The sequence below is a fragment of the Ceratotherium simum genome, chromosome 31 (genome assembly GCF_057802395.1).
Source record: "Ceratotherium simum simum isolate JZ-2026a chromosome 31, ASM5780239v1, whole genome shotgun sequence".
NCBI classification, from domain to species: Eukaryota; Metazoa; Chordata; class Mammalia; order Perissodactyla; family Rhinocerotidae; genus Ceratotherium; species Ceratotherium simum.
In genome coordinates, this window is record NC_141930.1 from 7,307,441 (window position 1) to 7,330,634 (window position 23,194).

The 23,194-nt window shown below is 45.1% G+C and overlaps 1 protein-coding gene across 1 annotated transcript in view; it reads left to right on the forward strand.

Annotated features, from left to right (window-relative positions):
* Positions 1 to 23,194, forward strand: part of ZNF704 (zinc finger protein 704) — a 215,040-nt gene that overhangs the window by 162,231 nt on the left and 29,615 nt on the right. Inside the window, exons 3-5 of the mRNA XM_087420403.1 lie at positions 2,979 to 3,082; positions 7,893 to 8,128; positions 22,749 to 22,849. Coding sequence (XP_087276529.1) covers positions 2,979 to 3,082; positions 7,893 to 8,128; positions 22,749 to 22,849 — 441 coding nt within the window. The remainder of the gene's footprint in view (positions 1 to 2,978; positions 3,083 to 7,892; positions 8,129 to 22,748; positions 22,850 to 23,194) is intronic.

Here is a 23,194-nt window from a genome sequence, read left to right on the forward strand (position 1 = left end):
AATACAAAAACATTATGATTATATTAATGTTTATTCCTCTTTTCACTCTTCATCAGAAATCCGCTTTATAACACTCAATAATTATTTTGAAATGTAGTGGTAGACTTTGGCGATGCAAAAAAAAAAAATGCATACTTTATAATGATACATTCTCTATGGATCTTCATATTTAAAAAACACGTAAATCAGCTTTTGAGTTAATTATCGATTAGACCTCTAAAACAAAATGTTCACCTTAGATATGAAAAATCAAAAAAGATAGAAAGGAGATTGGAAAAATAAAGGTCCCTGAAACCCAGATGTAGAAGAGGAAAAAGGTGTGAGTGTAGAGCAGGTCCTTTTCGGGGTCAGGGTGGCAGGCAAGGGGACCCTCTCCCTGCCACGCTCTTGGGCCTCTTCTCCTGGTTCCTAAACTGTTTGTTAATGAGAGAAAAAGAGAAGACTGATGGTTGGAAAGAGAGGTCAGCAGCTCCTGTAATTCAGTCTTGGGAGAGATGACAGAGTGGCCTGCTCAGGTGTGCCCCACACTGGTGTGGAGAGATGCTGACAGCTGGGCTCTGGGGATGGCAATCGGAGGACTCTCGGGGTCTACACGGCAGTCTGTGTAGCAAGCCTTTCTCCTTCAAAGGCCCCCCAGGTACTCCTTCCCCTGTGACCATGACCACACGGGGAGACAGCCAACAAAACACTCAAAGTTACCTGAAGGCGCTCTAAGTTCTTTCCCTGGCGCTGGTTCAAGAGGATTCATTTCCGTAAGAAACTGGCATCACCTTTCCTCCCAAGAACGAGGATCTTGTAAATTGTGGATATTGTAAAATCTTTTCATGGTATGCCAAATGAGTGAGCAATTTTTTCCCTAAGTGTATGAGATTGTCTTGAAAACTTCTGCAGGGTGAATTTCATTGTCTGCTCTCAAGCTTGCTTTCTAGAAGTATTTTTAATTGCCTGTCTCTGAAACAAAGTAATTTGTCTTTTGATGGAACAATTAGCTGAGAAAGAGCATAAGGTGCCTTGAGAAGAACTAGAGAAGAAAATTTCAAGTCCCATCTTTTGGTACCTTGGATTGAAAGAGTAAGCTCTGCTTAGTAATTTAGCATCATGGTGGGCATTGTAAAGCCAAATTGTAATAATTTTTATAACTTCATGATGAAATTATTTGAGCAGCCCCCTACCCCAACATTGAGAACAATTTGATTGTTCTCCAGTTTAGGAATCTCCTTCCCACTGTGTTGGCAAGTGAAGCTATAAAGTTTCTATCTGTAAGAGTTCATTGCTTTTACAGATTATACAGCACACCTGTGAGTGAAAGCCACATTTGTCAACGTGACAATTCATTTGTCAATATGGCTTATTAATCCTCTGTCGTGCTTCTTCAACTGTTCCCTAATTTGAAAATGTTCATCCCTCAGGAGGTGGTACAATTTATCTGATGTCAATGTGCTACGTAAATTTTTGCCTCTCGATATTAACTTCTTTATTGAAATAAGCTTAAACAAGCTGACTCCAGTTCATAATGATCATTATCTTATGAACCTTTATTCAGGGTTAACTGGCCAAAATTAATGAACCAGAGTAACCTCTTCATCTCAGTGAAAGATTACCAGTGGCTCTCCACTTCAACAACATGGTAACTACTCCTGTGACCTATCCTTCGTCTAGTAGAGGGTAGTAGAGCAGAGCACTGGGGTTTAAACACCACTGATTGCGTTTCTCCTCCACTCTCTCCCATCTTGGTAGATGGCTCTAGCTAATGCTCAAGCCAAACGCCTGGGAGCCATCCCGGATTGCTCCCTTTTGCTCATCTCCCACACCCAGTGCATCAGATCGCCTGCCACTGCCCCACCCTAGACCAAGCCACCCTTTCCTCTCATCCTGACTCCTGGCGATTATCTCCGGACTAGCTTCCCTGCTTTTATTCCACCTTCCGTAGAATCCATCCTCCATATAACAGTTCAAGTAATTATTTTAAAAATGTTAATCGTGGAGGCCGGCCCGGTGGCGTTGTGGTTAAGTTCTTGCGTTCCGCTTCGGCGGCCCGGGGTTCGCCAGTTCGGATCCTGGGCTCAGACCTACTCACCGCTCATCAAGCCACGCTGAGGCAGCATCCCACATAGAAGAGCTACAACTGTACAACTATAATACACAACTGTGTACTGGGGCTTTGGGGAGAAAAAAGAAAGAGAGGAAGATTGGCAACAGATGTTAGCGCGGGGCCAATCTTTGTCAAAAAAAAAAAACAAAACAAAAATACTGATCATCTTATGTCACTAGGCCCACTTAAAGACTTCCAGTGACTTCCCGTTCCTCTTAGAATTAAAACAGAAACACCTCCCATGGCCACAGGACCCCCCATGACCAGCTCTGCACCCTTCTCCCCTTCTCACACTCACTGGGTTGTTCTCCAACTAGCCAGTGCTCGTTCCTGCAGCCTGCCTTTACACGCTGTCTTTTCTGCTTGGACTGCATTTCCCACCCCTCAGACTGACTCCTCTTCCCGCTTCACACCTCACCTCAGATGTCACCTCCTCAGAGAAACCTTTCCTGACCAACTGAAGTGCAGCCGCCCACAGTCACCGTCAACCTGATATGCCCTTCATAGCACTTGTCACTATCAGAAATTATTCTGCTCCTTTTTCTTTACTGATCATTGTGTTTCTCCCCACCAGCCTAGTCTGTTGTTCACCATGCATCACCTGTGCCTGGAACAGGGTCTAGCCCATTAGTCCACTCTCAACAAACACTTGCTAGATGAATGACCAATGAATGAATCCTTCTCTTCCTAATATTCTAGGGTTTTGACTGGATCACTTAACCTCTGGACTTCAGCTTCCTCACTTAGACAATAAAGCTAACCAAACATTGCATTTTCATGGGGATAAGTTAAAGGAGTAAACGTGTGTGGTAGCATGTGGTACATGGCACGGCCCACAGTAGACGCACAGTGAGCACGGTTAACAATGTCCCTCCCTGTTTTCCAGGAAATCCTCAGAGGAACTGGACATGGACAAGGTGACAGCAGCAATGGTACTAACCAGCTTGTCCACCAGCCCGTTGGTTCGAAGCCCTCCTGTGCGACCGAATGGTGAGCCTGGGGTATGGGGCATAAGGAAGGGCCCCTAGACACCAAGAGCAGGGTCTCTTTTTGAGGGAGTCTCATTCCCTTGGAACACAATGAACAATTAACCCTCACTCATTAGCAGGAGGCAGGGGAAATGTGGAAGAAATGGAGAGCTCAGAGCTTTCAGCTTCCTCCTCATCTTCCGAGACCCCACTGCATCTCCTTCATACGTACATCCATCCAACTCACATTTATTGAGCTCCATCACCTTTCCATCACTATATATTTGTAGTACTTGTGTTCCTTTTTTCCCAGATAAGTGGAGATTGGTATAATGAAGTTATTTTCCCCGGCATTATTTCTGTTTGATTGGAGAGGCATTTGGATCAGAGTACTCTGAAGATGAAATATTTTTGAAAAAACATTATCCCAGACTCTTTATGAAGTAGAACTATTTAATCCATTCATTCATTCAATATATATTTATCAGGTACCATGCTTGATGGTTTGAATTCATCATTGAAAACAATATCCATACACCCAGGTAGTGTACAATCTCTATAGGAAAAAAAGACTATCAATCATAGCCATATTAATGGCTAGCGTTTATTGAGTACTTACTATGTGCCAAGTACTAGGCTCGCTTTATCCCATGTAATTCTCACAACAACTCTATGAGATGTTATCATCACTGTTTTACAGATGAGTGAACTGAGGCACGTGGGGATTAACTGACTTGTAAATAACAGAGCTGAAATTCTATTCTAATATCCTTCTGATTCCAGGTCTTCTATCTTAATCATGATATAATATTGACTCATATAATTCAATATGACAAATCAGCAAGGCACTAGGAGATGAAGTTGGAGAGCCTGGCAGGAGATCTCTCAAGAAGGGCCATCTGTGCCTGGCTAGGAGTGTGGACATTAATCTGAGGCTATCAGAGAGCTATTAGATGACTTAAGCACTGGAAAGTTACAGTTGGGTTTACAAGCAAAAACAAAACCATATGGGTGCCTGAACCTTGTTGGTGACAGTGGGGGTGAATAGGGCATAGTTGGGAAACATGAAGAAGGCTGAATCAACAGGACTTGGTGATGGGCAGAGAGGATGAAGGACAGGGAGTGACAAGAGTGACTTCAGGCAGTTAGTGTGCTTCAGAGGAGGCCCATTCCCTGAGACAGGGAACAATGGCGAGGAACAGATCTATTGGTGAATGTTTGGGGCAAGAGGTGGGGTTGCTGAAAAGATGATGGGTTCAGTTTGAAACAAGTTTAGTAGACAGTACCTGAGGATTAGTAACGGGTCAGCGTCTGGTGGAGATTTGGGTAGAACCTGGGAGAGAGATCTGGGCTGATGATGCAGAATTGGAAGGCAACATTTTGAAGCCATGAGAGTAAATGAGATCACCAGGAGAGAGTTATGTAGAAGCAGAGTGTGAAGAGAAGATGGCTAAGGGGGAGAGGCTCGCCACACTGTAAGGGGTCAACAGAGGGAAGAGAGCCCAAGAAGAGCCTGAGGGGTGACCAGAGAGGTAGAGGAGAACTAGGAGAGTGTGGTTTCATGGAAGCCAAGGGAAAAGCTTGGTTCAAGGAGAGCCATCTGATGCCTCAGAAGGTCAGACATGAAAAGGACTGAATTCCACATGAGGTAGAAGGTCCCTGGTGGTTTTGGCAAGAGCATCCACAGTGAACTAACCATGGGCAGAAGACAGACTGTAATTCACTGAAATGAATGCACTGAGACCGCTGAATGGAACTTACCAGCAAGGGAAAACCTTCTCTTAAGAGCCAGACCAGTCGATGAGACTGAGCTATGGTTCTCACATAATTTGGTTGTAAGCATGAGATGTTAAAATAAATTTGTTGAACATCCAATGAGTCCTCACCAAAACTTACTCCAACCCAACTGTAAGCGGCAAGAATGACCAAGATGCTGGGAATTCAAATCAATACCATAAACCAGTAGTGCCCACTGTCATGATTCACCACAGCTGGGTGATGCCACCTCTTTACATAGAGTGGATAAGGTGCTCTCGGGATGAGCCTGGCCGTTCCTGTTGAAGGACCTGCCCTCTCTTCTCGAGGCCTCTTGGCAGACAGGTATCCTGATTTACCTTTCTCAGTTTGTCAATGCCACAAAGAAAGATTACAGTAAAAGCAAAACTGAAGGCCCCCCCAAAACCAATCCTAGGAAAAAGGAATTGCAGAATTTCATGGAATCCTCAGAGAAGAAAAAGTATATTTTAATATAATCATTATTTTTATTTTTACTATTGCATTCTTTTTTAATTGAGAACATTTTTAATGTTCCTTTTTATTGAAAGGTTAGAATCAAAATAAACCTTTTGCTTCTTCAGTGCAAACTTTTGTTAGCATGGTTATAAAGTAAGTAATTCAATGTTCATTATGATTTAAAAAATAAGTATGCAACTAATAGTTCAAAATTGATATCTTTCATTTAGTCTGCCACAGGAAGCAAATTCTTAAAAAAGGGAAGCAGTTTATGATAATGAAGGCATTTTTTTTTTTTTAGAAATAAATATTTTCTGCAGAATTGTTGTATATCAGTGTATTTTTGGAAACTGTTGTGATCCTTTTCTCTCATCATTTTGTCAGGATGTGGGTCTGCAAAGAAGCTGAGATTCCAGCAGTGCCTGTCTGCATTTTTGGCAATACTTGTTTAACATAAGGAGACACTGCTCCCTAAAATATATTATGCATTGGTTCTGACTTTTTTCTGAAAAACTCATTTCTATATCACATTGTCCTTTTGACTAAAAAGTGTTTCTAAAGGAAATGTCATTCACAAGTAAGCAAATTAACTTTTGGCATTGACATGAAGCAGTGTAACCACACTATAATAATAGATGGTTCTCGAAATAAATTCAGTTCCTCATACTTAACATGATTACACATCTAGCACCATGAACTTATTTTATTTTACAAGAGCATCCCGTGGTATACTTATAAGCCTCCTGGGCCTGCCAAGTGAGTTTGTGACACCAGGCAATATTACCTAAGGCCTTAACTAGGCTCCTCTTGAAGTCCTGTTGTACTGAATGGAGCTTCCTTATTTATAACAGGCAGCTCGGGTCTGGTGAGTGTATCCATCTCTGTGTGGCCTGCAGGAGGGAGATACTAATTTGGTTTTGTTGATGCTGGCAAGGCATGAGCCTGCATAAGTGACCATTTGAGTCTGCTAGAGCCTTGCTTTAATGAGATGGGGAACATACTTCTGCTATTTCAACTTAAAACTTCACTCCTTCAACTAAACTTTTTGCTTGACATAGTTGAAGAATATGCTGGAAATCTATAATTAGGTGAAGATAGTCAAGAAATTTTCCCATGAATGTTCGTCTACCGTTTGTCTTCATTACTAATTACACAGATGTGAACAGCATTTTTTTAATGAGGCATTTTGGGATTTTTTTTCCTCCCTGTAGTTATAATATAGTTTTAATATATTCCAAATGCACATAAATATGGAGAAGAAATTATTCAAAAAGAAAGTAGAATTTATACAAATGCTAATGAAGATTGGGAATCTTGAAAAGTAAAGCAAATCTTCAGTGATTAAAAGAGCCCCCCGAAGTCATTCTAACTGGGCGAAGATCTTTCTGTCTTAGCAAACATGTCATAATGTTTGCCCCCAGAAGTGGAAGGGTAAAATTCAACACCAATTTTATCAGTAATTATTACCAATAAATTCTTCTCTGAGCTCAGCTTTGCTGGAGATGAAGGAGGAGACTCAGCACAGGGCCTGCATGCACTGCAGGAGAAAGAGGGCCACCTGGTAGACCAGGGCTTGTGTCCCCAGCCCACGTGACAAGTCACCTAACCTCCTGGTGCCTCGGGGTCATCATCTGTAAAACAGGCATGATAATCCTTACTCTGAGAGACACATGTTGTGAGACCGCATGAGATTGTGTGAATGAGCTTTGTAAGATGTAAAACACCCGTCAAATGTAAGGTACTATTATGTTATAATAAGCAGCATGGTAAATGGCATTAGGTAACTATCCAGAAATTATTATTTCTCTTAGATTCTTAAATCTTTGGCTAACTTTTTCTATAAACGTATTCCAAGGATCACAGTGCTAGGAGAAATTCCTTTTAATGACTTAAAATAGGGGGTAGGGGTGGAGGGAACTCTGCGCCCAAGCAATTCGGGAGAATCCTGGAAAGGGTTTCCCTCTTAGAAATACTGCAGTCCGCAAACGCAGAGCTCCCTAAATTTAGCGAACATCTTTTCTCCTCCCTTGTTTTCATATCATCTCCACTGTCATCTTAAGGAACTAGTGTTGCACAAAACAACACACATCAGGAAACTGTTAGAAAAACCTGTGATGTGAGTAAAATAACTAAATATCGACAAACTATCATGCAATAGAGTAGAAGCGCACACGCCCGCTGTGGGAACCGGCCGAGGGGGCTGCAGGCGCTGTCAGGCGCGTGGAGTCAAGGCCCCCTGTCCCCCTCGCCATCGCCCCGGGGCGCGCGCGCGGGCGGGAGGTGGCCCTGATGCTGAGTCTGTGCCAAGGGACCGAGCGCTCAGCCATCGCCCCGGGGCGCGCGCGGGCGGGAGGTGGCCCTGATGCTGCGTCCGTGCCAAGGGACCGAGGGCTCAGCCATCGCCCCGGGGCGCGCGCGGGCGGGAGGTGGCCCTGATGCTGCGTCCGTGCCAAGGGACCGAGGGCTCAGCCATCGCCCCGGGGCGCGCGCGGGCGGGAGGTGGCCCTGATGCTGCGTCCGTGCCAAGGGACCGAGGGCTCAGCCATCGCCCCGGGGCGCGCGCGGGCGGGAGGTGGCCCTGATGCTGTGTCTGTGCCAAGGGACCGAGGGGCTCAGCGGCTCCTGGAAGGAGGGCGGCGGCGTGAGCAGCAGCGGCAGCAGCGGCTACTGGAGTTGGAGCGCCCCCAGCGACCAGTCCAACCCGTCCACGCCGTCGCCGCCGCTCTCGGCCGACAGCTTCAAGGCCCTCCGCAGCCCCGCGGCGCCCGACGACGGCATCGACGAGGCCGAGGCCGGCAGCCTGCTCTTCGACGAGCCCATCCCCAGGAAGAGGAAGGTGCGTGGGGGCCGCGCCGGGCGGGGCTTCGTTCCGGGACCGTGCCTCCGTCCCCTCCGTCCCCTCCGTCCCCTTCGAGGGGCCGGCCTGAGCCTGGGGGCGTGACTGTCGCGCTCCCCCACCCAGGCCCCCTTGGCTAGACAGAAACAGCCTGGGTGCCCCTCGAGTGTTCTTGGACGTTTCCATATGATGGAAGGGTCATGATTAAAGACAAAATGACTCAAGTATTGGTATGTTTCTTGCCAGTCCAGACGCCCCCCAATCCTCTGGCTGTAGGTCGCTGCACAGGTGTAAGAATTAACATCAGGAATCCTAGGACTTACCACTGTTCGGAAGTTAGAAAAATTGGACTTCAGGCTTGGTTTGGTAATTAAATCTCTCTCTTCCTGGGACTTAATTTTTTCACCTGTAAAATGTAATTAACATCTTTTTCTTTTTTCTGCTTCAGTCAGCCCCGAAAGAATATTTTGGAGGCCGGCCTGGTGGCCTAGTGGTTAAGTTTGCACACTCGGCTTCTGCGGCCCGGGTTCACAGGTTCGGATCCCAGGCACAGACCTACAGACCACATATCCAGCCATGCTGTGGCAGGCATCCCACATATAAAGTAGAGGAAGATGGGCACAGATGTTAGCCCAGGGCTAATCTTGCTCACTAAAAACAAAAAAAAAGGAATATTTGTAATCTTATTTTTGTAAAACTGGATGTGAAACATACACGGAAGCGGACATATAGGCATATGTACCTACTTACATACCAGAAATTGTATATTTACTAAATGAAAAGTGAAAATGGAGTCTAATTCATTGATTTCATAAACTAATAGATTACACTTTTATTTAATCCTCACAGCAATTCTGTGTGGTAGGCATTTTCCCATCTTGATAGGAGGAAATTGAGGATCAGGGAGATGGTACATTTAACTCACCCGGTCACTCAGGTTAGAAAGGGCCAGAGCTGCCATTCAGACCCAGGTCTGCCTGAACCTAAAGCTGATATTCTTTTCATCCTCTTCACGTACATTTAAATTATTTCGTTCACTCACAGTTTTTCAAAAGCATTTCTATTTCGTAGAATAAAGCAATACTACTGCTATATCTAGAAGACTATTTCAACATTTTTTAAATTACCGTGTAAATATGAAACTGTTATTTTATATGTCTTTTAATTGTTATTGGTAGCTTTATTATTAACGACTGTTCACAAACAAAATTCCAGAGTAAAACCCTGAGGACTGCAATGCAACCTTTTTTTTTCCCAGTTCGTTTCAAAGAGGAAAACAAAGAGATGGCATTGCTCCAACGCTGTCCCTCCCTGCATCTCTCTTAGCATCATTCAGCACGTGTCACAGTGGAGGTTGTACAGGCACTCTCTCTATGCAGAGAACAGGGTGTTAATGTAGTCTCCTGTCCTTCCCAGAGGCAGTGGCGTGAAGAGTTGCTATTTCACACACCAGTCCATCGTGCAGGGGGGCTGGAGTTGTTCCAGCATCCTGCGAACAGGGACACTGGGTCTTCGCTTGACTGGTCGAGGAGAGAGTCTGGCACTTGTATCAGTGAGAACACACAAGCACGTCTTGTCCTGTTGCTTCAGGCTGCACACACTTTCTCCCTGGGGTCACCTAGGTGTGTGGTTCTGGCTCTCGTCAAGCGGGGCCTGGCGTTGTCACAGCCTGGAGGGCCCCCAGTGCTTGTAAGGTGCCCTGCTGAAAGCCCGCCACCGCCTTTCCTTGCTAATGTAGCCACAAGCCAAAATGCACACTCTTGCATTACGGTTAGGTTGCACTGGTGAGACTCTCCTTAAGGTCTATCGGCTTCAACTAAATTCAGGGATAGTTGAGTCACCAAAGGAAAAGAAAAAAAGCTTCATTACAAAGTGCCGTTTATGTGAAGGGCACAGACGCACTCTGCAGGATGCTGGAAAGTAGGAATGAATGAACACATAGGAACCACGTTCATCCTTCTTTCTTTATGACTTCTCCCTCTATGCAGACCCTAGACTTCCCCCGGGTAATACCAACAGGTTGAAGCTCACAGTCACTAATTTTTAATGCATGGGTCTTGCGTAGACCAAGTCGTTGCCTTTTGAACTTGAAGTTTCTTTGAATAGTGAGAGTAACGGGAAAGTGAGAATGGTTGCTATTCATTTTTTCATTTACTAAGTGAATCAGTCTTGATTGAGCACCAATCAGGCACACTGCTCAATGCCCTGAGGTTAAGGGGCAGCCTCTTCCTTCCAGGTTGGAAACTGGATGGGCAAACACTGATGTATAAAGAGGCAGTAATAACTATGAGTGAGAAATGCTGTGCTCACAATGTGGTAGAAACAGTGACTGTAACATAATTATTTTAGAGTTCTTAAAATCATATTTCCAAAGATTTCTAAGAGTTAAGTTAATTTGCTTAATCCATTAGACAATACGTTCTAGGTGGTGGAACTTTCTGAGTTCATCTTATTTTTGTCTTCATTCCCTCAGATTCATAATAGCCACTTGAGACCATGAGCAGTTGTAATGGTCACATGTTCTGTGGGGAATGTTTGAGAACCTTCTAGATCAGTATTTTCCAAACTGCAGGTCTCAATCCACTAGTGGGTTAGGAATCAACGTAATGAGCTGTGAACAGCCCCTCTTTAAGGAATAGGACAGAATAGGGTGCATTGTACATACTCAGGGTGAGTATTGCTTCTTGATGCTTTTGTTTCGGTTGTACACTGAGCTGTGTGCTGTGCAAAAATGTATCTCTTACTGTGGCTCATGGTCAGAAAAGTTTGGAAGCCCCTGATCTGTGTTATAAAGAGATAACATGATAAGAGGTAAATAAAGGAGGCCTGATCAGAAACCAAAAAGATCCACATTCGAAACTCAGCTTTGCTACGCTGAGAACTGAAGAGAATCATTTCACCTCTCTGGTCATCAGCTTCTTCATCTGTAAAACAGGCCAATGGGTATTATGAAACCTCTTTTAGGACAATTGTGAAGATTAAATGTGACCTTAAGTGGAAAGGGCTTGTAAGTCCTAAAACTCCATGTCCTGGAATGTAGCAATATTGTAACAGACACTTCAGGGCCCTTAAACAAAGGGGGAGGTAGCATTCCCTGTATCTGATGATGAAGCAGTTATCCTGATCTTCCTCCTTGTTATGGAAGCTCTTTATCTCTTCTCCCACCTCCCTCCACGGACACCTCCCTCTCCCCTCTTATGCTGATCCATGATCCACTTACGTAAAGAGGGAGAATGTGAGATGGGCTGCCTAGACAAGGCAGTATCTCTTGCCATCAGTAGTGAGGAAGAAACGTTTGCTGATAATAACTACATGCGTGTATTTCATTACAGTTTACAAAATGCTTTTAAACGCGGCATTTCATTTAATCATCACAAAAATCCTTGGCGTATTCGTATCCCCGTTTTGCAGAAGAGGCTCGTTGAGATTATGCGAATGGCCCAAGGTTGTGTAGTTTATAATACGGCGGAGATAAGATCAGCTTGGCTGAAATGGCAAAGAGGAAACTCTTGAGGCAAATTAATTCTAAGGATCCACATTTCCCTCTGCCCACAGAGGACAAGAACATGGAAAGAAAATAACCGGACGCAGCTACCGCCAACATTACACGGCACGGTGGGAGTGGGGTGCGGAGGGTTCGGAAAGAAATCGAGGGCAGGGAGAGGAACTCCAGGCTGGCTGCTGCTGGGCCGCCTTCCTGCATGAAGCACCCCCCCCCCCCCCCCCCAGCTCTTAAGAGGACCTTCAGCCAAGGTAGGCGGAAATGCGAGAAGGGGCAATGAAAGGCTTCTTTCTCCAAGTCTGGAGATCAGCCAGCCAGCCGCGTCCAGTGCAGCTCCAGCAGAATTTTTCCTCTGGGATTTCAGACTGACGGGCAGTCCCCGCATGCTCAGAGAAAACCCAGGCAGCGCGAGCCGGGACTCTGACTATGGGGCAGGTGCAGTTCCCGTCGTGACCACCAGGTGACGCAGTGACCCTAAATACAGCCACTGCAGGTCTGGGAGAAAACAAATTCTGTGGAAGGCCAAGAGTTAACCATCAATTCCGGAAGACCTCTAGAGAATCAAGAAGTGCTGACAACTGATTATTAATGTGCTTTTTTCCGTGTCAGATTCCTGATTCTGTCATATTCCAGATTTGTCCATTCCTGAACAGGATGAAACAGTTCAGACTCTGGAATTAGCACCCCAGCTCCAAGACTAACGTGACCTTAAGCAAGTCACTAGACCTCTCTGAGCCTCAGTTTCCTCATCTGTAAAATGTGGATAATGAGAGCACTACATTGATGGGGTCGTTGTGGGATCATATGAGCAATAAACGCTGGCTGTTAATATTTTGCTTTTTACCTCTTGACGACTGAGTGAATGGAAATTTGAGAAGCGGGGGCCGGAGAGAAGCGGCTGCTTGCCTCCATCCTCTGTCCTCACCCCACATTAACTGTGTCGGTGTTGCTGCAGCTCAGGACACTCCGGGCCCCTCGGCCACTTTGGGCTGATTTAGGGTTAATGGGAGAGGCCAGCCTACGGATCAGGTGAGGGGCGAGGGCAGCAATGACAATGGCGGAATTGGGGGCCACATGAGGAAACCTGACTCAGGCCTCTGCATATCAGAGCACCAGCAGCAACTCAAAGGCAATCGCTAAATTCCACCCTTCATCGTTTTCATTTACTTTACAGGTGTCTTGACCATAAACCATGTCATCTGTGGACCAGGGAGAATCTGAAGTCAGAGAAGACAGTGCTGGGTTACCATAGGTGCTTCAGGAAGTGTTGTACGGTGGTAAACAATGAGTTCCTCATTTGCTTTGCTCTGCGTTTTCAGTCTTCCAGGGCCAAGAAGCAGTGAGTCACTTTAAATGGTGAATGACTGCTCTGAAAAGAAAACAAACCAGTAGAGCCCTCACAAAGAAGCATGCTGCCAGCCTCTCGGCTGACTTAATTCCTAACCCACTAATTCTGAGCAGCGAGTGCCTTCTGCAAGAACTGCTGCTCCACAAATGGGCCCGTCTGTGGGAACTGCTGGGGAGGGCAGCACGAGAAACACAGCTCGGGGCCACACCGCACGGGTGGCACGGTGGTGACAGCATCGCCGGCCAGAGCCGGGGGACCGATCAGCCTCAGAGAGGATCAGAGTCAAGAAGAGTGGGATCTGGGCAATTTCACGATAAGATCTTAGAATAATCTGCCAGGCAGTAAATAGGATCTGAAGCATTGGAGCTTGAAAGGCTTCACAAATCACCTCTCCCGGGCTGAACCTTTCCAAGTTAGAGGACGCTGGATCATGTCTAGAAACATACAGATGTCCTCAAAGACGAGCTGCACTGTTAGAGTCCACTGATTGAGAAAATACGTAACGCTAGGGATTTTTATTAATTCGGGAATGCTTTTGTGGTGGTTGAGGAAATCATTTTAAATCAGCTTTATGAGGTATAATTTCCACACAGTAAAATGAATCCACTTGAAGCATACAGTTCAGTGAGTTTGGACTAATTTCTCCACCTGAGTAACCACCACTCTAATCAAGGTCGACTCCTCGTGCCCCTCTGCAGGCAGATGCCCCTGCCCCCTCGCACACAGACAGCCACTCTCTGACTTCTGTCACTGTGGATTAATTTTGCGTGTTGTGGACTGCCGGTGAATGGAATCATACAGTGTGCACTTTTTGGTGTGCAGAATACCCAGTGTTGGCAACAGGAACTCTCACTCATTGTAAAACAGTTTGACGGTTTCTTATAAAGTTAAATATACACTTACTCTATTGCCCAGCAATTCTACTCGTATATGTTTACCTAAGAGATAAGACAACATGTTTCCACAGAAAGACTTGTAGACACATGTTTATAGTAGTTTTATTCCTTACCATCCCAAACTGGAAACCACTCACGTGTCCATAAACAAGGAAGTGGATAAACAAATTGTGGTACATTCTTTCAATGGAATCCTAGCCCACAATAAGAGGGAACAAGCTACAGATATGCGAAACAGTGGGTGAATCTCAAAAAACAGTATGCTGAGGAAAAGAAGCCAGATGCAAAAGAATACATTCTGTGTTATTCCATTTATAAAAATCTTCTTGTTATTTTATTTATTACCACAGCATCTATAAACAGTGCATATAGGTGGGAGATGTTTAATCTACGCTTGGTATGCATTTGAGTTCACCCATCACTTTGCGTTAACCTCAAACACCTCACAGATCCAAAACCATACCTCTTGTTCAGTCCCCCTGTTTTACAAATAAAGAAAGAAAGCCCCAAAGTGGAGAAATGACGTGTATAAGGCTGCCTTCCCAGTCAAGGACAGACCTGGAGTCCCCACAAGCTTCTAGGCAGTTACTGATTTTTTAAATACATCTGCTCACTTTTCAGGCTTTTGGAACCTGCTGAGGGTCTGAGTGGACCTCTTGCTCCTGAAAGAGCCATTGGGTTCCTCCTGCATGAGGCAGGCTGAGGAAGCATGTGTAATACAGCAGATCACCTGGGCAGAATAATTGCACTCTCTCCTTCCCTCAAGGGCCTTGGTCGTCTCTGGGGAAGCTTGGATGTCTGAGCAACGCCCCCAACACACACACACACACACACACACGTATGCATACACACACACGTACGCATATATGCACACATCCTAATCCCTATATAAAACATATATGAGGATCTTCTCAGTTGCCTCAGAAAAGGCAACTTGGTCTTAACCCCAGCTGTGTGGTCAACTGGACAGCGAAGTGATGTTCATGTGCCTTCTAGAACATAGCTTTAATTGGACTTATCCGTAGGCATGTCATATAAGGCCTCAAAATCCAGCCGTGTTTCCACTCTGGGATCTGGAGGTGCCCTTCAGCAGCATCTTGTCAGTCCTGTGTGTCAGTCTGGCTCTGTCAGGAAAACAGAAGCTACTCCATGTATTCTGAGTATGAGACGATTCAAAACCAGGGTCGAGGCTTGCCGTGGGAAGGGCAGGCGGGGAGGAGGGGAGGGGAGTGTGGCCAGTGATCTCACCCTGTAGCCCCAGAGCAGCTGACATCAGGGACAGTCTGGAGGCTGCTCAAAGGTGAAGAATCTTCCGGAAGCTCTCTCCAACGTCGTAGCCCACAGCCCCGAAGTTGGGTGATTTTAAAGAGTGTGCCCGGAAGCTGCTGTGAATCTCACATTGGGCGTATGAGGGTCCACGAGTCCCTTGTAACTGCCGGGAGCTCCGGCTCCCCCTGGGGTGGTTGTGGTGTTAAATAAAGCAAATGTGTGGAAGACTCTAGCACATCGTGGGTCCCAACCAACCGTGGCCTCTCTCTACCTCGGACATTCCAGTCTTGTGAACTTCTGTCGGAGCTGCGAGGGGAACCCGGGTTGAACCACAGATGGGCACGTTCAGACTTGGCCTCTGTGACTCTGCCAGCTGTTCTGCTTGGTTTGGCTTCCTTGGGCAAGCTTGGGCCCCTGTGGCCATCTGGGCGCTATTTATCTAGCTGTTTTTCCCTGTTCTCCTCTTCCCATGGCTGGCTTTCCTTTAGTGCAACGGCGAGTAGTCCGTGTGTAGACAAAGGATTGGATGTAGTTAGGGGACCATTTAAGGGGCCTCGTGGTTTGACCCAAGAACATCCTTCGCCTGTGTGGAGAGAGGCCACTTGATTTCATTAAAGTTGAGAAAATCCTGCTAAGTATACTTTTATTCTCCCAAATTAGTGAAGCAAGTATTATAGGGTGACTTCCATTTTTAAAGAAATAACTTTTTAAAATTAAAAATAGGGTAATTTTTACATTTGGAAATTGTTGTAAAAATAAGATCTCTCCCCAGTTATTTCCACTACGCATTATACATTTTTATTTGCATTACATATCACCCCCCTCAGAAAAAAGATCATGTTGTTCCTATTCCTTTATAACCTACTTTTCCCCTGTATTGATCAAGGTCCCAGCAGGAAGCAGGTGGTGTACTCAAGTGGGGTAATTGAGAAGAGTAATGAAGAGGCTCTTTACAAAGGTGTAGACAGAGTTCAGGGAAATCAGAAGGGTGTGGTGCGGTACCCCAGGGGCTAACAACATTACCACCCCTAAGCCTGAACCCAGAGAGTTATCTGGAAATACCAACAGAAGCGGTAGCTTCTGCAGTAAAAATGTAGTCCCTGCCCACCTGTGGCCAGGCGGAAAGGACGCTGAGGGAATGCATCCTCTCCTGCCTTCTTCTCGCCTCCCGCCTCCCAGCCTCTGGTCAGTGCCTCCCATTGGCGAAACCCAACCAGAAACCAGCAGGCAAGGAGGCCTTTGATGCATAAAGGTCAGCCTCCAGGGCACTGAGCAGGATGGAGAAGGGAGCCGTGGGAACCCGGAGGGGCAAATAGGACGTATTAGCAATTCCCTTTCTACACTGGGAACCTGTTTTTTCACATCAGAGAAACTTTTCTCACAACTTCATTTTTAAGGTTCCTTAATATTTAGTTATATGAAATTAATTCAGCCAATCCCCTGTTGTCAACCTTGAGATTAATTTTTCGCTAGTCTAAAAATCAGTGTGATGAATATCTTTATACGTATATCTTTGCAGACATTTTGAATGATTTTCTTAGGATGGATCCCTAAAAGTTGAATTGGGTCAAGATTATAGGCATTTCCAGAGCTTTTAATTTGTATCGCCCCCAAATTTAGAGATGGCAGATATCGGTGCATGAGTAAATTGTGAGGACAGAGCTCTAAAAGGTTGGGCTAAAATGGAAGAATAAATATGAGATGTGTTGTTCAAAGGAAATGCCATAAAGAAAAGGTATTGGAGAAAGCAGAGCTTTCCCTCTGTGAGGGGGCTGGGGGAGTGCCCCCTCCCCAAACACAACTTATGGTCCCCCCACTATATGTAAATATGTTTCTGCTTCCGCATTTGCAACCGCCTTGCAAATCAACAGGAACTTCCTCTAACTATACCTCTAGAATGTAGTACTACATAATGGTCTTCCAATTGCTTATCCTAATGACCCGAGTCGTTACAAATTAGACAATCATTTTTCCTGCCGCAGATTTTCCATTCTCTTCTGGTGAACTTAGACCTTCCTCAAGTAGCTACCAGTTCAGGGGGTATAAGTCTGGAAGAAAAAAGTGCTATAGAGAGTGAAGAGAAAACCTTCTCTAATTCAGTGCTCACCATGCAGGGCATCACCATGGACCTCCCCTGAGAAGTTAATTTACAGCCAGGTAAGATAATCAAGTGGTACTCATGCTGGGAAGTCTTAAATTCTACAGAACAATCATCTTTTTGACATTCTTTGAACATAGATTGTTTACTAAGTGAATTCCAAAATGCTTAAATAAATTCAGGTGTCTCAAATGTGGCTCATTGCTGTGGGCTCCAAAACACAACTTTCCCAAGATTCAGCACAGCAAATACTTATGGATATGTTCTGTTAGGCACTGGAGTAGCAGGTGGCCAAGAAGTCATGGTTCCTACTCTCAAAGAGCTCACCATGACAAAAACTATTTACGCTATCCTCAGCATGCCTCTCGGAAACCCAGCCAAAGAAAAAAGCAAGGAGGAAGCAAGCTGATCATTTTTCTTCATATCCGTTACCTAATTTTCTTTGGGCAACAGATTTCTTTGGCGCCCTTAGCAGGGTCCCTCAAAAATGTGGGTGTAATCAAGAAGATGATACTTAAACAATTGCAATTGGTAGTTATCCTAATTCTCCAAGGGATTTAGAGAGGATGTTGGTCAGCTTCGTTGTATTTTGGAGGGTTGATAACACTGTATCAGCTATTTCCTCCTAACTAAGGAAAGGACTTATACCGTTGACATGTATTTTCTATAATTAGTACCATGCTTTACTACTTATCAATTTAAGAAACAAATGCTTGACATATTATTGCAAGGACTGGGAACAGCTCTCTTATAAACAATACTTGTTATGGCACAAAAATACCAGTGATTGTCATTTCCTAAAACAATCAGCAATTTGAGCCTTTAAACAATTCCTACGATGTAGAAGGAATTCAGCTCTATATATCATGTAATGCTATTGTATTAATTACAAGAGCCTTTATCTGACTAATTGGTAGGAACCATCCAGCGACACTGGGTGGGTCTCGTAACTGTGAATCCTTGTTCCCCCCGTGAATATGGAAATATCCTATGCCTTGCCTGGTCCTGTCTCACTCTCTCAGGCAACTGTTTCGTCCTTCTCCGGTCTCCTCAAAGCTCCCACACAGCCTCCCCTCTTTGCCCTTAGCTTTGATCTCGCTTCCTACCTCACTGAAGAGTCAGAAGCATTCAGACAGGAGTGCTGTTTTTCAATCAGCAAACTAACTGCATCTACATCCACCACTTGGCTTCCCTTCTCTTCCAGCGGAGAGCCGTCCTGCCTTCACCCAGGCAGCCCTTCTACCTGCGCTGTTCCATTAGGCGCTGATGCTTGTCTGCTCTGGCATCTGCAGGACCTCTCCCAGAGTTAGCCCTCACATCTCCACTGCGTCATCACTTCCTTCTTGACTTTGCAGTCATTCCCATCAGCGTAACAGCTCACGTTAGTATCACTCATCTTGACAAACTCTTCCTTGACTGCTCATATGTCAGCCAAATTTCTTGAAAAAGTTGGCATTTACTCTCTCCACTTCTTTAAATCCCACTTACTCTCCAACCCATGGAGAGTAACTTCTGTCCCCACTGCTCATGAAACCTGCTCTTGTCTGGGACTCTGAGAATCTGTGGGACCGAATCCATGGGACACTTCCCAGTCCTTGTTCAGTGCAGTGGGTCACATCTTCCTTCTTGAAACGCTCTCCTCTATTTGTGCTGGTAATACCACACCGTCTTGATTACTTCTCTCTCTCTCTCTCTGACTGCTGCTTCTCAGCCTCCAACAGGAAATATTGGATGCTGCAGGGTCCTGGGCCATCTAATCATGTCTAGCTGTGTTTTTCCCTAGATAATCTCATCCAGACCTGAGTTTTAAGTAGTCCTTCAGCTCCTGACTCCACATTTATATCTCTAGCTCTGACTTTCCAGTCCTACATATCCAGTGTCCTACTTGCCACCTCCTCTTGATCTATAATAGGTATCCCAAAATTAACATATCTAAAACAGAACCACAATTCACCCGGCTATAGAAGTCATCTTTAATACCATTCCTGTTAACATTCCTCGTATTCAACCCAGTAGCAAGTACTGTTGGATCTGCCTCCAAAATATATCTTAAATGTGTCTGCTTTTCCCCATCCTCACTGCCCAAACCTTCTTCCAAGCTGCCATCTTCTCTGAGCTGCAATAACATAACACTGGTGACCTTCTTGTCTCTCCCCAAAACAGGGTGATATTTTTTTAAAAACCTAAATCATATAATGTCACTCCTCTGCTTAAACCCATTTAGTAGCTTCTCTTTTGTTTGAGAATGAAATCCAAATTCTTTGCCTTCACCCACAAGGCCCTGTGTGATCTGGCTCTCCCTCCCTCTCTGCCTCATCTCAAGCAGATCACTCCCTCTCATTTCCCTCTAAACTTGCATCCTTCCTGGCCCCCCGATATGTCAAGCTCTTCCCCGTCTTCAGACCCTTGTATTAACTCTTTCCTCTGCCAGGAAAACTCTGGCTCCTCCAACCTTCAACTCCCAGCTCAAAAGTCACCTTCTAGAGGCCTCTCTGACCTGAAGCAGCCCCTGCCCCCCATCTCCAGTAACGTTTCCATATGTGAAACAACCCTCATTTATTACCACTTCTGTCTCTCCCCCACTAGAATGTAAGTTCCTAGAGAGTAGCTTCTTTTCTTTTTTTGCTCTCTATACCCAGCACCTGGAATATTCCTTTCTAAATAGCTATTTAGTTTAATGAATGAAAGAATACCATCAGCAAAAAGGTTTAGAATTAATCAAAAAGTGTTTTCATCTATCAGGACTTCATATTCAGACTCTCAGATGCCTGTAATTTCAGTTTGAGTCATTAATTCCTTTAAGTGGAAGATATTTTTTAATAGTATAGCTTCATCGTTTGAAAAACGGGCAAAAAGCACTCATAGTGTGAGGATTTGTTCATTTATATTGTTAAGTCGTTATATGTTTCAAATAAAAAATACCAAGCAGATTCCTTTCTGTGAACCTTGGGGGCTGGAAGTAGGATTTAAATTCCCCCTTTGGCTCATCTTACATCCCATGTGTTTAGATCAGTGGCCCAAGGAGATCAGGGAGCCTGAAAATTGTGAACTGTCTCCTTAGAATAAACACAGACTCATCAGGATCATGTACCTTAAAGGCTCCTAATTACGTCTTTGCTTCTCAGCTCCCTTCACATCCTCTAACAGTTTCAGCTCCTGCCCCTTGTCGCTTCAGCTCTTGTAGTTCAGTACTGCACGTTGCAGTGGGGAGCATCACCAAGATGCCGTGATGCCCAGGAGCTGCGGCAGGAATGGCTAGGTTGCTGTGCCGTGAATGCCGGCCACCTGAGCAGAGCCTCGGGGACACGGTGGGCCACTGGGCTCACAGCCTCTGGGACACAGTGGGCCACTGGGCTCATGACGCCCAGAGGAAGGCTGGGCTCCTTCTCCTGTCACTAATCTGCTCTAGCAGGCTCCACTTTGTCCTCCACTGGCCATGCTGAAAGTGACCATTCCCCAGTACACAGGACACTCCTCAGTTCTGGAAGTTTCCAAGTACCTTTTCAATTGAGGAACATAGAGAAAGTCTTTGGTGGCGGTGGCTGTCTGGATCAGGATACTAATCCCAACAGTAATAGCCAGATGAGTCATCTTCTAAATGTGTAAATGATTTCTTCATAGAACCGGGCGTATGATGGTGGGAGCCACAGGACTTGATGGCAGAAATCCTACTAGACTTGTAAACAGAGCTACGTCAATTCCCTCCGTTCAGGGAAGGTGTCGCCACTACTGTGTTTATTGGTCAGGGTAGGCTTACTGTTGGAACATTACTGCTGCAACTGTTTGGAACCCGTTTCCAGACTTGAGTGGCTTGACACCATAAAGGTTTATTTGTTTTTATGTCACAATCCAGTCAGGTTGGTGGGGGAAGTCAGGGGGTGTCTCTGCCCCACACAGTCCTCCAGGGACCCAGGCTCCTTCCTCCTTGTGCAGGAGTTCTTAACCTGGAGTCTACAGATCCCCAGTGGGGTGGACATAATTCAGGGGGTCCGGGAACTTAGATGGGGAAAAAGGATATTGTCATTAACCTCTTAACCTCTATAGTTTAGCATTTCCTGCAATTATGATTGAAGGCTTCAAACCACAATAATATTAGTGCCACCTCTGACTAAACTAGCATTAGAAGTCGTAGATATTTTCATATCACATTACAGTTTTAGCAGATATTGTGAAATATCATTTATGCTTAACACTACTTTGAAATTATGGTAGTTATTAGACTCACTTCAAGATCTTGCTATTTAATATGTTAATTAAAGAGTACATATATTTCCATATCACAAAATATTTTTAATATTTTGATAATTGTATTTCAATATACTTGCTTTTCTTTGTAATTCTGTGTATTTTATTTTAAACATTAAAAAAATATTATTCCCAGAAGGGGTCCATAGGTTTCATGAGACTGCCAGAGGGGTTCATGGCAAACAAAAGGTTAAGAACCCCTGAACTAGTGGTCCTGCTGTCCTCTAGGTCCTCGGGTGTCCCAGAGTGGGCTGGGGGTGGCATTGGGAAATAGTTTAGAGATGAGCCTTAGAAGGGATGTATATCACTTCTGCCCACATACCATTGGTCCTAATTGGTCACATGACCCCACTTGACTGCAAAGGAGGCTGGGAAATGAGGTCTAGCTGTGTGCCCAGGAGGAAAAGGAAATGGGGCTTGGTGAGCACATGGAAGTGATTGTCACCATGCCCATGGGAACAGTCAGCAAAGAGACAGCATCCCAATGACAAGGGCCATCCCTGGAGAAAATTCATTCTCTGTCAAATTCACTCCAGGAAGTATAATCCTAATAATACCATAATAGCTGCCGTTGGTTGAATAACTACTCCTGTCGGTATTGTGCTAAATGATTCACTTTTGTGACTTCATTTAATCCTCATAATAACAACCCCATGAGACAGGTACTGTTATTGTTCCTACTTGATAAACAAGGGAACTGAGGACTTGAGAAAGTAAGTCCAGAATCAGTGCCCTCAATGGTTGTGCTGGACTGTTTCTGGAAAATAGTGAGACCCTTGTAAAAGAAGATGGGACTGTGTCCTGGTGGAGAGGGTGGTTCCTGGATTTGTATCCCAGCTTTGCAAGAAGCTGGTTCATCGACTGGGCACGTTTTACTGAAGCTCTCTACGAATCTGTAAAATGGAAATAATAATAGGATCCATTTTTTAGGATTAAATGAGATAAACTCTTAGAAAGGCACCTGGCACATGTAAGTGCCCCGTGAGTGTTACTTCCTTAACGCCTGAATGACACTGTGACCACCTCTTTGAGAGTGAACTAAATATTCCAGCAGAGCGCAGGATTCTTGAGGGATGCAGGAGGACGTGTGACGTCACCAAGTCTCTCCCCAGCTGGGGGGTCTCCTAGAATGGTGTGCTGAGTTATAGTCAGAGGATGGGAAGCTCTTACTTTTCTAATGAAGGAAAAATTTCTTGGGACGGCAGAAAGAAAATATCGATGGGCTAGTTTTCATTTGACTGTAACTTTCTCTCCCTTTATAGAACTCCATGAAGGTGATGTTCAAATGCCTCTGGAAGAACTGTGGGAAGGTGCTGAGCACTGCAGCAGGAATCCAGAAACACATCCGGACCATTCATCTCGGGTAAGGCAGCCCTCCCTCCAGAGCTTGGTGGAGTCTCCGTCAGTGCCTCCTAGGGCCACCAGCGCTTGGACATTACACACCACACTGTGCCTTAAAAGTCCTGAGCACGGGAAGGGAGACTGGGCATGCACGGTCTTCCTAATCGCTATGGAGGTGGCCACTGCAGATAATATAGGCCAATATGGCATGGTGGAAGGAACGTGGATTTAAAGTTGTAAAGTCTCCCTAATTTACCTACTAAGTGGTGTTAGGCAAGTCACAGCTCTGAGCCTCAGTGCGCTCTGCAAATGAGGCTCATAATAACATCAGCCCTGCAGGGTCATGTGTGAGGGCCAAAAGCAAAAT